This window comes from Oryzias latipes (assembly GCF_053564925.1).
Source record: "Oryzias latipes strain Hd-rR chromosome 1 unlocalized genomic scaffold, Olatipes_Hd-rR_3.1 chr1_Y".
Classification (NCBI taxonomy): domain Eukaryota; kingdom Metazoa; phylum Chordata; class Actinopteri; order Beloniformes; family Adrianichthyidae; genus Oryzias; species Oryzias latipes.
This window is the reverse complement of record NW_027616335.1, coordinates 1,975,729-1,988,951: the sequence shown is the minus strand read 5'-3', so window position 1 is coordinate 1,988,951 and position 13,223 is coordinate 1,975,729. Positions and strand designations below refer to the sequence as shown.

General features: G+C 39.5%; 1 protein-coding gene across 3 annotated transcripts in view; it reads right to left on the bottom strand.

Annotated features, from left to right (window-relative positions):
* The window catches only part of LOC101175296 (lipopolysaccharide-responsive and beige-like anchor protein), a 174,521-nt gene that overhangs the window by 136,943 nt on the left and 24,355 nt on the right, over positions 1–13,223 (bottom strand). For all 3 annotated transcript variants that reach the window (XM_078943356.1, XM_023957677.2, XM_023957676.2), the window contains 13 exons: positions 10,919–11,116; positions 8,323–8,456; positions 7,668–7,776; positions 7,147–7,299; positions 5,667–5,835; positions 5,376–5,455; positions 5,105–5,167; positions 4,605–4,702; positions 4,058–4,150; positions 3,171–3,279; positions 2,791–2,872; positions 1,043–1,166; positions 730–922 (listed from right to left, as the gene is read on the bottom strand). In XM_078943356.1, the coding sequence (XP_078799482.1) occupies positions 730–922; positions 1,043–1,166; positions 2,791–2,872; positions 3,171–3,279; positions 4,058–4,150; positions 4,605–4,702; positions 5,105–5,167; positions 5,376–5,455; positions 5,667–5,835; positions 7,147–7,299; positions 7,668–7,776; positions 8,323–8,456; positions 10,919–11,116 (1,605 nt within the window). The remainder of the gene's footprint in view (positions 1–729; positions 923–1,042; positions 1,167–2,790; positions 2,873–3,170; positions 3,280–4,057; positions 4,151–4,604; positions 4,703–5,104; positions 5,168–5,375; positions 5,456–5,666; positions 5,836–7,146; positions 7,300–7,667; positions 7,777–8,322; positions 8,457–10,918; positions 11,117–13,223) is intronic.

The window sequence follows — 13,223 nt, the reverse complement described above, 5'->3', positions numbered from 1 at the left end:
CCGCTTCCAAACAAACCAGACACAACACAGACGCGCGCAGCGCCCCGTTAATTGCTGCCTTCAGACAGCTCCTCTCCCCGGCAGTCTGTCTGTGCCCCCTGTTGGATGGTAGCGCTCAAAGCAACAGCAGCACAGTGAAGAGTCTCATCTCCCTAGCACTTCTTTTAGCAAACATTTAAACCTGCCAGGCCTTAAAAAAAATATTTATATATATAGTTTTTTTTTTTTTTTAAACCTCCCCAGACCACAGTGTGACACCAACCTCTATTACTCCACTGCTCTGGAGCAAAGCTCTGCAACATGATATCAACAGTGGATTTCTAAAGCAGCGATTTGAGCTCAGCTTTTGGAAATAGGAAGTGCCACAAGTTTGTTTTCATTCAGCGACCAGAAACAAAAAGTTCTTCATGACAGGAAGATTTGGTTTATACAAAAAACAGCTTTTAGGTTACAGTCCCTACATAACTTCCATTGGTTAATCTGATAGAGCCAAGCTTTAATTATGTCACTACAATACTAGTTTTTGATGCAAGTAAAATGCTAGATTTTTGATAAATAGATGTTTTATAAACTAAAAATTTAAAAAAGTTGAATAACAGTTTGGACAAAAAATTACTGACTCGATTATTTTGCAACAAGATTTCACAAACAAGTAAAAGTTGATCATAAAATCTGTGTTTATCGTGGCCTTTGTTCTGAGGGGTCCGTGAATATAACGAGCGCCCTGACCTTGGAGTGGGTGATGGACAGTGTGTCCACCCAGACGCGCCAGCCGCCCCACTCATACTTGATGGCGTGGTAGAGCAGAATGCGGAAGATGGCGTACACCATCTCGGTGATTTTCTGCTCCTCGCTGTTTCTTGGATTGATGAAGCACAGAGAGAGCATCCAGTCCTGCCATACGGAGCACTGCAGCAGGCTCCTGCGGCAAAACAAAAGAGCATGCCGACTGAGGAGGAGGAGGAGATGCTGAGGGGCTCCAAAAGTCATCACTGCAGGGACTGAAGCACTTCTCTCTCCTGTGGAGCACCGGGATTCTTACCTGCGGTTTTCTCTGCTGTTGTTGAACAGTTTGATCATATCTGACAGGAAGACCCTGCGCACCTCCATGCTCTCGGGAGATTGGGGAGAACTCTTCAGGAGTGCAGCTATCACTTTGAGAATCTCTGAAACACAAAACGGAACAGCTTTTCCATTTACAAACGGAGATTGAGATGAAAAAAAAAAGGCATATCAAGTGCGTGGGAACAGCAAATCTCTTTAGGATTCTGTGAAATGGCACACGTGGTAGCATAATGTTTGCTAAATTTGTAAATAAAGTTTAAAACATTTGAAGCAGCTGCATCAAAACATGTGCAAATCGTTGCGTCAAAATCCATCGGAGCCACCAAAGAATCAGAGCGCTTGGTATGAAAAACAGAACGGAGAGTAAAATTAAGGCTTTGTGGGATTGATCTTTATCATTCAGTAATAGTTTAGGCATTTTTCAAACAAGCAATGCCGAGCAGCAGACACTTCTGGACGGCTGCGCTGTGGTGAAACCGAGGAGAATGACTGTTTAGATGAATTATCTAGACAGCGTCAGGACACATTTGCGCTGAGTAAAAAGATGATGGGGCTAGGGTTTCATTTGTCTCTTCAGACTTTGGCGCTAACCAATGGCCCCCTTGCCCCGTGTTGTTTCTACGCCTTAGTCGCTCAAATTATGAGTCGCTGAACCTTTACCGCCAGAAAATTACCCCAGTATGTACTGGGAATGAGGATGAAGGGATGCCCCATTCCCTCCTTTTTTTCCCCCCTTCCATTTGCTTTTGGTTCTTTCCCCCCCAGAGTTAATTTGAGGGAAACGCTACTTCCTCGGTTTGTTTGATTGGCTCTGACGTTACTAAAGACTGCAATCAGGGGGCCATTTTGGGGGTTTGTCGCAGATTAAATCAAGAGAATACATGGCAAAGGAGAAACAGACCACCGCTCTGTGATCCATAGCATGAGCCCCAATGTACGACCCCCCACCCCCCACCCTCTACAAGGTTTCTGTGATATTTATACTGCCTGTCGAGGATGGTCGGGTAGAAAAGTTTTTAACACAATAAAGGCCCAAGATAATCAGTGTGCGACTAAGGCAAGACCTTGTCAGATTAAGGCTGGTTGGAAGTAAACCTTGGTTGTGATTATAACAAGCGCTTGAGTTTCAAACTGATTAAAGCCATTTTACACATGTGGGCAGAAGGGGCACGTGTAGAAGTTTGAGGTTTCTTTTTGCCTAGGCAACATGAGCACCAAAGATTCAAAAATATTTTTTCAGATGACTAAAGTTTAACCTAATTATTTGGATAAAGAATAAAACCATCACATCTTTAATTTTTACATATGGAAATATGATCGTTTTGAATTAAACAGCACTAAAAGAGCTTAGAACACCAAAAAAGCTACTCTTAAAAATAAACTATGACAATTTAAAAAAACTATTAATAAATGTTATTTGGCAAATTTAATCCCAAAACATTTATGATCTCTATGCATAATAAATGAATACTGCTGGAAAATAATTCAGAGCATCAATAAAACAAACGTATTTGCTTCTTCCAACATCATCGTGCTAGGTTTACATCTGTGGCTGGGTAATAAGACACACAGAGGCTTGCAAAATTGATGTGGTTCATTTTCTGGACGGCGAGGAAGCGGCTCTGCAGGTCTGCAGGGATTATCCGCCTGCGGCACAGAGCCTCAGGTATGCAGGAGGTACTCTGATGATTTAGGAGAGAAGAGCGGCGGGCAGGCGGCACTTACGTGGGTTGAGAATCTTCACAGTGGAGTCTGGGTCTGGGTGCTGTTTATGGATCACTTGAGTGCAGATCTGCTCTGTGAGAATCTGCCAGAAGACAAAGATAGTCATTCATCTGCACAGCACCCTGACTAGCGACACAAAAAAATAAAAAGAAAGCTCTCGTTTAGCTATGACAACTTTTCATTTTCAAACGATGGTTAGCTCCTTTTTTTATTTCTTGCCCTAAAGGTGCATTAATTTCTAAAAGCCCATGCCAACATGTTCTGGATATTTGCATGTGTTTAAACAAACTGAAGGCTGCATATGATGGTTTATTGTTTTCCATAAGGAGCCCCTTGGAGCCACTTTTCATTGTTGTAGAGAGCTGTAGAAGTAGATGCACCTCAAAGAGCACGTTGTAGGTTGTCATGGTGAATTGGTTGGAGTGGAGCGCCAGGCGCTCGCTCATCAGCGAGAACAGGCCGTTACTCATCATGACCTCAGTTTTCCTCCTGATCATGATGCAAAAAAGAAAAAAAGAAGGTCAACGTAAACAGGAGAGTTTGCATTAAACTGTGCTGTGCATCAGTTTAGGTCCTGTTGACATTTTAAGATGAGAAAATAAAAAAAAACCTATTGACTTAAGAGCACATGTTGGCCAAAAAAGATATTTAGTTTGTCAAATAACTAATATCTGGTTATTCAAGACCAGGCCAAATTAAACCCTAAACACATTTTTTTCAAAAGGTTATATGTTCTTTAAGCGTTGCCAAGGTACGTCTGACAATATAATAGGATTTACATGAGCACTGGCAGGTAGAATTTATGATACAAAATCAACTGTGTAATAATAATTAGTAACACAACCGAAGCAGAAAAGATGCATTTTTTTGGTGTTTTCACTTTTTTCAGTTATTTTAACAGAAAAATGTAAAAATTAAAATTAAAAACAAAGCAATACATTTATGCCTCAATATAAAAAAATTTGCGTCTTTAAAAAAAGTGTTACCACCTATAAGTAAAAACAGGTTCCTTCTTAAACTACAAGTCTTTATAAAAAATATGTGAAATAAGATAAATACATAAGTTCATATTTTTTGTTCAACTAAAAGCTCCTGTAAGGACATTGACAGATACATCTAGCATAGTTCTAATACTATAGAAATGACAGAAGATTCTACTGTTAAAGGCATCATCTCGGTGTCGAACAAACCTGACATGAACATACATACATGCATTTATATTTACAAATGTATGGAAAAAAACAACAAAAAAAACATGTTTACTTACTTTGGTGACAGGCTTTTCAGAAAGTAGCCCATGACCTTAAGCGCCTGGACTCTGATTCCCTCACTTTTTGAGCCCAAAAGCTTATAAACCACTCTGGGGGAAAGGAGGATAGAAAATATGTCAATGTAAAGAAAATCTTTTTACTACCAAATTATGGGCATATTTTCTTGCCCATCAGTTGTATCGTTTGGTTGTTTCTATTTTAGTGATAAACCCACACATGTGGTGATTTATGTTTTGTGTGTGTGTCACAAAGGTATGCAGTTAAAATGAATAACTTTTAAAATATGTTAAAAACAAAAAAAGGACACAAAGAGGAGCACAAAAAGTTTTTGAAATGAAATGAAAAGTCTCTTTCAAAAAAAAAAAAAAACAGCTCGGGGTTTGACTTGGTTAACAAGATTACACAGCTGTGGAAGTCTTAAAGCTAGATGGTGTGCGACTCGTTTTGGACTTGCACTTTGTGAAAGCAAAGTAAACTTTAATGGATAATTTCATAAAAACAATTTAATAGATAATTGCAAATAAAGTAGAACTTGACAATTACCGAATTCCATTTCTCTGATCAAAGGCTTGGATCATTGAGCCAGGATGTTCAGACATTAGAGCCACCAGCAGCTGCAGTACATCCATGAGGTTTTCATCCTGCAGTGGAAACACGCTGATGACCGGCTTTCAAAAAGACACACTCTAGTGATAGTTTGTCTCACACAATTTAGTGTTAGCTGCTATAACACATAGTAAATCACAAGCTTATTATTTTAATAAAATGAGAAGCTTCAACATGATCTGGCTTTTCAGGCAGTCTGTAATGAACCTTCAGATTTCCAGCCAGTCAATAACTGATTGATTTATTAGCTTTTTGTGAGCCCTCAGTAAACAAACACTTGTGTCAGGGCCTCTGCTGGCAGACCAGCAGAAAACAAAAGCTGGTAATGCAAGGTGTTGCTCTCAGTCAGGGATGCTATTACAGTGTTACACTGCCATCTAGTGGTAATAGGAAGAGCAGCACAGAAACCCCCCCCAACCCCCCCTGCAGATGCATACCTCATGCATGGTAAGGAGGAAGTTGAGGATACTCTGCAACTCGTCTTCTTTCACCCCATGATCCTATGATAAAAAAGCAAAGATCAACAAACAGAGATCTCTACGTGATCAATGAAACATGCCAAGTGTGCATATCTTTTATGTTGTTTTTTTTTACTTTTTTAAAAAAATGCAAAGTCAGTTTACTAGATTAACACTAAATTTCAATGGTGTGCAAACACTAGCACACATTTTAGAAATCTTCTCCGTTTAGAATACATAGTGACTTTACCTTCATTATAAGCTGCTTGATGAACAGCAACAGAAATGCTCGTAAAGAGAAGAGCTCCTTCTGGTTCGGCCTCGGACCATCTAAGAATGCAAAAAGTGCTGAAGAACAACTTCAATTGGCCAATAGCACATTCAAGTTTGTCAGAAAATAATAACTTTCATGGCTGTTTCGTTTTCTGGTGGATGCAAAAACAGAATTTTGTAGAAAAAAAGTGACACAGTAGAGTTTCTTCCCAGGACACCGTACTGCTTTAAAGATGAAAAAAGCTGCAGTTTGTGTGTGAAGGCTCACCAACGCCTTTAGGCACCACTCCACTACGGTCTTGAGGGTTGACGATCCAGTAGTAGTATTTTAGTGTGTGCATGACCTGAAGCACAGTGCCAACCCTCCGTATTGCATTGTAGATGGTCACAGTGCTGATGAACTCTGTCGCCAAGTAAGTGTAGAGAGTCAGCTGCACCTGTGGAGAACACCAAGCAAAGGGATGAAGTGCACAACTAACACCTTCAAAGCAGCTGGAGTGTAATTATCACGATTTAATTAGATTTCTTTTTAATGTTTGACAGGAAGAGACTCATTCAGTGTCAGCTGACAAGATCTGGATGTTGAATCTTGCAGGCGTGTTGTGTTTGGCTTTTAAGGTTGAAGTTCTCCATCAAACTGCATCAAAAACGTTTTCCGGTCAAGAAATGAAACAGTCATACCAAATAAAAATTTGGACCAGTTCTTCTCACTCTTTCAATGTGGTTGTCATCTCTAATGCTACGCTTACAATGGGCACGGAAATGCGAGCTAAAGCAACCACTTCCAAAAAACAAAGTCTATGTAAAAGCATGCATTTGCACAATACGGACTTTTAGGGCCATTTTCCTGCTCGACGTAAAACACGCAGTACTGGAAAGCACTTCAAGTTAAACCAGTTCAACTTTAACCAGTCAGGGACTCTGCTTTGGTAGTGACGTATGGATAACATCCTTTTTTAAAACACAATAGTGCAAACCGTTTGCAATCAATTATGAAAAATTAATAAATCCCATTGGTCCCCGGACCGAATTATAATATCTTTCATATATTGGAAAAGAGCTGTGAAAGAAAAAGTCTGAAGCAAGATTCACGAGATTTGCACAGCGTTCAGTGGGTTCTTGAACACACCACTTATGCTCAGTGTGTATGTATCTTAAAAAACGTTCAACAACAGTAACACTTGAAAACAGATTTGGGCGTGGTTATGCATCAGTATTGTAATGCATCAGGATTGTGAAATAATTTAAACGAGACTGAAAAAAAAAATGAAGAATGGATGTATATATAAGACAATTCTGACTTGTTAGCACATGATTATCTAATTTCATCCAGAGTGTTTTTTACCAGAACATCTGTCCATCCTTTCCTCACAAGCTTGTTTTCCTAACAATAGATTTTATTCTGCTTGTCCAGATTCTATTCTCATACTAAAACATTTAAGGATGTACTAGTGTCCCCAGTCTCCTATATAGGGTTTCCTTTATGTAATCTTGTACTGATCAAGCTTAGAAACTTTTCCATTAGTGAAATCATGATTTCATGCATGAGCAAAAACTGCCTTCAAGAAAATGCTCAAAAAGCTGCACGAATGCAGAAAACTTCAACTTTAGTTGGATACCAGGATAGTTTAAAATCACATTTCCTTCCTAAACCTCCCTTTAAACTACACAAATTTGTCTTTTTTTCTGAAAAAAATACAAATAAAACTTTAACAAAACACAAGGACCAACTAAATCCATTTAATGACCTTGGCAGGCGCGTGAATCCAGATGGCAGGGTTGAACAGGATGTTATCACACAACTGCTTGAGTAGCAAGATGCCATTCTGCAAGTTGCTGAGATATCTTGAAAAGGCCAGAACGATGTCCAGGACGGGTCGCGTCACATGCACCTTGGAAGACTGGAGCACAGAGGGGGAAGAGAACAGTTTAAAAAAAATTAAATAACTGGCCACAGCTAGAGATTTATCAATTCCATAAATAAAGACAGCCTAAAGGGGTACGAGATGCAGAGTGAGAAGGTGAAGCACATAAACAACCTTCCGAAAAACATTCTCTGCCTAACAAGCATGCAAGCCAGCTGTGACCTCCAAAAACAGCCAGGGGAAGGAAACTGGCTGGTATAAAGTGCTGCTGTGTGTCTCTGCAGCAAAACCAAATCACCATTAGCCTCCTTTCTGAGTAAGGGTCATTAGTGCACCTGCTGGTCTGACAATAGTGATCTGTTGTGTACATGTCAGCCAGCTGTGTTGGTTTGTGTTCGTCTCACCCTCTCCAGCGTGTAGCCAATGACCAGGAAGCCTTTGCAGGCTAAAACCTGCTCTTGCATAGCCACTGAGTTCTTCAGGAGCTCCATCATGAAGGAGAGCAAAGTCCAGCTATCCAGCACACGTTCAAACGGGGACAGAACAAGAGACAGGAAGCAAGTTAGGCAGAGACAATAATCCATGTAAGCTGCTGACAAAGGCCTGACTGTCAAGGGTATAGCCTTTATGAAGTGTGATAGAATGGGAATGTCGTGTCCTCATTGTGCTGCACAAACACCTTCTAGCCGGCATCCCCTTCAGGGAAGCAAATACAACCACACTGCGACTGATGGGAGTCACTCCAAAGTGACAATTAAATTTCAGTATATTGCTATAGTTTTTAATTTGGACAACCATAACTCTGCTCATCTCTGTAAACACAGTATTCAAAAAATGTGTAAAGCTTTAAAATTATTTCAAACTGATTTTGGTGTCAAAAATATCATCTCCAAGTGATTCCACATTTGTGAGGTCTGGCAGATGTCTAAACAAACCTTTTTTTTTAATTAGATGAAGTCAAACTGTTTTTCGTTTGCAATTGTTTATTGACAAAAGCACAATGCAGAAATCCTCCAGCCTGCTGCTTGCTTTGTGCACTCGCATATCATAAGGCATTACCAAACAGAGGTGTCCAGTTCCTGGCTGGAAGGCTGGCGGTAATCCAGCTGTGCAAACAAAGGGAAGAGGACCTGCACGCCACCGATGGAGTGAATGCCGCTCTGGACTGAGTGAGTCACCACAGCCTTCACGTCCTGGAGAAACACACAGAGGGGCTGAGCTTCAACACAAAACGACCTCAGTATTTGTACAAGTCGCGCAGATGTTTATCCGGCGATGTGCAACAAATCAGCTCTGCAGAAGTTGTGACATTCTTGGGTAGTCTGTTGAGGGAACTGCTGTGTGGGTTGTGTATTGCGACACCCACAAAATGACTGAAAAACATTTCCATCTTTATTAGAATGGCACATCTGAGCATAGCAAAGCTGCAAATATAGGTCAAGTTCATTCATATTTCACATGGAGGGGGCATCTATGTGGTAGAGGGAGTATATTGTATATTTGGGAGGCTGCAAAAAGCCTCAACCACAAAGAAAACAGAGAATTTTTCATCTTGAATGAAAAGGACTGAGAAAAGAGAGGACGGAAACATTTAAATATGTGACGTATTGTTCCTGGATGTTAAAGCTATGTGTGTATGGTATAGTTTTGTATATCAACATCTAGCTCATGGTTCACTTCTTTGTAATAAATCATTTGATTCATTTCTGACCAAAGAAAGAACTGAAAAGATATTGAATAAGTGCACAGTTTAAAAAAATAGACTAATTCCCAGGTACTTTTAAAGACCCAAACCTATTAAAATTGTGTTTTTGGCGTTTCAATGCAGCATTATTCTGATGATGGAGGACATATATAAAGAAAATTGATTTATTCAAATCATTGTGAATTGGGAACAGACAAATTTTATTTGAAAAAGATTAAACAGAAAATACACTGTGAGGGCTACAAGCTCCCGAATGGGGAGGGGCAACAGTCCTGCCCACCACTCAGAGGTGAAATTCTAATGAACTGCTGCCGCTCTGCAGAAACTATGTCCTCAAAAACCAGACAGATTTTTTGATTTTGGCTGTAAATGGTACTATCATAATTTAAAAAAAACACAGGATGCATTGAAAATAGATGAAAAGCTGATCAGAGTTGGACTTTCATTTTGCATGAGAAAAGAAAGAACTTTGTAACCGCAGAAATAATGTGATGGCTTTACCAGTGGAGGTGTTGGCATGGTATGGGAACAATCCCAGTTTTTTTTTTTTTTTTTTTTTTGAATGGACAAAGAAAACTACCAGCTAAACATAAAAGATGTTAAAAAAAAAAAAAGAACACAGGACGCCATTATTGAAGCTACATTCCTTAAACCTCTTAAAGTCCCACTCCAATCATCTTTTGATCCATTTTAAAAGTGTTCCCAGTGGTCTTTTTACTATGATTATGAAACTTGTGTAGTGAGACGTTTGTCGTGGAGAAAGCCTGCTCCTGCTTCCCAACATCCATCTGTTTAAATGGTAAATATAGTATGGTATACTTATATCGCGCTTTTCTACCTACAAGGCCCAAAGCGCTTTACAGTCACAGTCTCATTCACACATTCACACACTGATGGCGGCTCCACTGCCGAACACTGACGCCAACCTGCCACCAGAGGCAAGGTGGGGTTCAGTGTCTTGCCCAACTCATGGGCGTGCAAGGCGGTTATCGAACCTGCGATCTTACGATCATGGGTCGACCGCCCTACCGCTGCACCGGGCCGCCCTCTCCACCATGCCTTTAAATCAGTTAGCTTAAAGCCCCTACCACCCCAACCTAACATTACAACTGCAACTAAAATGGAGAGCAATACTGGAGCTATCCAGCCGCACAGTTTTGAGCCAGGTGTCAGCTCAGACAGGGAAAACAAAGATGTAAATTGGTTTATTTGTCTGCAAGTGGATGCATCCGAATGGAGCAGAGCGGAGAGGTAGTGGCTTGTCGGTGTTATGTCTACATCACAGCTACAAGATTATTAAAACTGCATTTTTTCACCTGCTCCTGATTCATTATTTGAATAAAGAAATATTCTGAAATGCAATTTTAAGCTGAATTTTCTTTATATAGGTCCTTAATCATAGAAAAAAATGCCACAAGAACAAGTTAAAACCCAAAACCATGATTTTCATTGGAGTGAGTCTTTAAAATCTGGCAACATGTGTGGACATTTTGGGTTATATTACCATAGTAGTCAATTCTGCTTAACTAGCCCCCTGGGCTAGGTGTGTAGAGGGTTAGTTCAAATATTAGCTCGGGTCTCAGCAAATTGTTGCAGGATTTTTACAATGTTGTGGTAAAGTGTGCAATTTGTATTTTTGCAGTTATGTTTATGAAGCAACCTCAGATGCTGTGACAAAAATAAAACCAAGAAAAATAATACAGACAGCAAAAATAAATCTCACTGTTACTCTCTGTAACATTTCAGTAAAGTCCATCCAAAAACAAAGACTTTGAATCCAAAAAGTTAAAATTAGTAAGTAGAGAATGAATCCGTGTTGACATCAGTTTAATTTAGGAGCAGCATAGTATTTCAGCTTAAAGTGAAACAATGTCAATCTTCTCGCCTTCAGAAGGGACCGGCTCTCGTGTGACATTGAAGCCGAACACTCGGCTGTGGGTATATAATTACCTGCAGCATCAGTGCGTGGGGTGAGTGCACAAAAATGGAGGCATTGTCCTTGGGGGAGGACTCGAGGCAGAGTTGAGCATCTGTGGCGCGCGGGTTGTATGTGAAAGCAATGCTAGAGGACAGCTTGCCGTCATACAGAAGAGTCTTGTGATGCTCCGCAAACAGCAAGTCGCTCTCGGCCCGGTGCTTGAACGTGCCCTGCGCAATAAGACAGAGAAGAAATGAGCAGATCTGTTCTTAAGAGATACTTCCACATCCTCCCAAGCATACGTCCAACAATGAGTGTTAAATCATTTCTAATGAATGCATTTCAATTGCATTTCAACAGTAATTTTTAAATATGAACAGGAAATAAAATCTGACAATTTTGTTTTCCGGCTTGTAACCATCAGAATGGCTGCTGCATTAGCTTTGCCACAATTCCAAACAGAACTCATTAGTCTAAGTGAGGAAAATCCTCTGGATTTTACACATCAGGATTTCTGATTTGTTTTTGTTGACTTTGCCTTCACATGAAGTCCAAACACTTTTTTTTTCACTTAAATAAGTTCTTACAGGCTAAAACAGTTTTTACTGCATCAGAAAAAAAGTGCCATTTGTCTTGCTTTGTTTTCACTCTGAGTCTGGCTATAAAACACCCCGGAGACAGCAGTTCATCTGCACAACTCATCACTGCAAAGCTTCTTTTACAGCTTGCTTGAGGTTTTTCCTTGCCAAGAAAATGAGACTCTTTACAACGTAACCCTTTGGTTTCTCAACAAATTGTGCAGCAAAGTGTCAATAAAGCCCATGAAATGGGTTTATATGTACCCAAAACATTTGGACAGAATGGCACGATTAGGATAACTCAGTCTACAATCAGTTAGGTCGACTTGAACTATCTGAATAGGGTCATTCAAAAATGAGGTGCAGCAACTCAAACCCAAGATCCATCAGAATATGAAAGCTCTTTTCCTGAGGGAGAGGTCCTCCCACCCTTTGAGTCACCCGTTACAGCTGCTTGTGTTTGTTATCTGCTCTGTCAGTCACTACATGGACATGATGGTCAACAGGAAGGGCTTGAGCACAGATTGACTAGTACGCTGACAGCTCTGCCTTTCAGCTAAGTTCTCTCTTCGCTGACACAGCCCACTGCTTTAGCCTGGAAATCCTTCTTCTGCTGCTCATTCTGCACAAAACCACAAGACACCTGAACCTCCTGTTGAGTCAGAAATGTGCTTTAATCCTAAATCAATGACAAAAGAGGCTAAGTTAATAAAGTGTTAGTTATATTATGAACTGTTGGCAGATCGGCTTCACAAGCATACTAAATTAGTTTGAAGCAAACAGGCAACTCTTATAATGACTCAAATGTATCCATTTCCTCTTGACATGGAAAACCAGTCAGTTTGGGTTTACCGATTATGAAAATATAGCTTATTTTCACAATTTGATGAAAAATGTCTTCTGACTTTATTAACAAAATATATTAATAAAGCTAAATTCAGCGACAAAACTCCAAATTGTTTATTTACACTTTATTTAATTCAATACAAATAGAGAAGTTTAAACCTACCATCTTTCTTGGCCCTATACAGTAAAGATTAGATAGCTTTTATCGATTAACATAATTTTACTCTTCTTTTTTTGTTGATTTTTACTTTTAGAACCCCCCTGGCATTTATCTTGAAAAAGTAATGTACAGTTTATTGTTTTTGATTTCCTTTACTGTGCTTCAAAATGTTCTGGAATCACCATTCAAGGCCTCTTTTTCTGTGCTTTTGTTCTTTATTCATACATTTTTTGTATCTACTTTGCTCGTCATATGGGCATAAAATAGGAAACATAAATAGTTTTAATAGATAAGTTAAATAGATTAGGTGACGCTTCTTTTACCAAAGATGTCATCTTCTTGAACTGTTGAGAAGTCCACTAGAGGTGTACCAAAATGTCTCGACTCAGCACTAAGCAGTCATCTTAGAAATACTCCACATCCTTGCCAAAGACAGCAAAGAGTGCAGAGTCACATTTGTGACATTGTCTTATTTGGTTGCCATGTGTTGCTGATTGAGTCCAGCAAGTTTGACTGCAGATTCATAAGAGTTCAAGTCTTTGTCAAAGGACTTTTTCCGATAAAAGTCTGAATGTAAATACTTCTAAATGATAATCACAGAATTTATTTGAGCTTGATCACAAAAATCAATAAGTTATAGTGTAAAAAGTTTGTAATTAAAGCACATTAGCCTAAATAAGCAACATTTTTCTTGTTAATTATATGGAATTCTGGCTTCGACTCCTTTGGTTTACCAAAGCTAACAAAAATAGG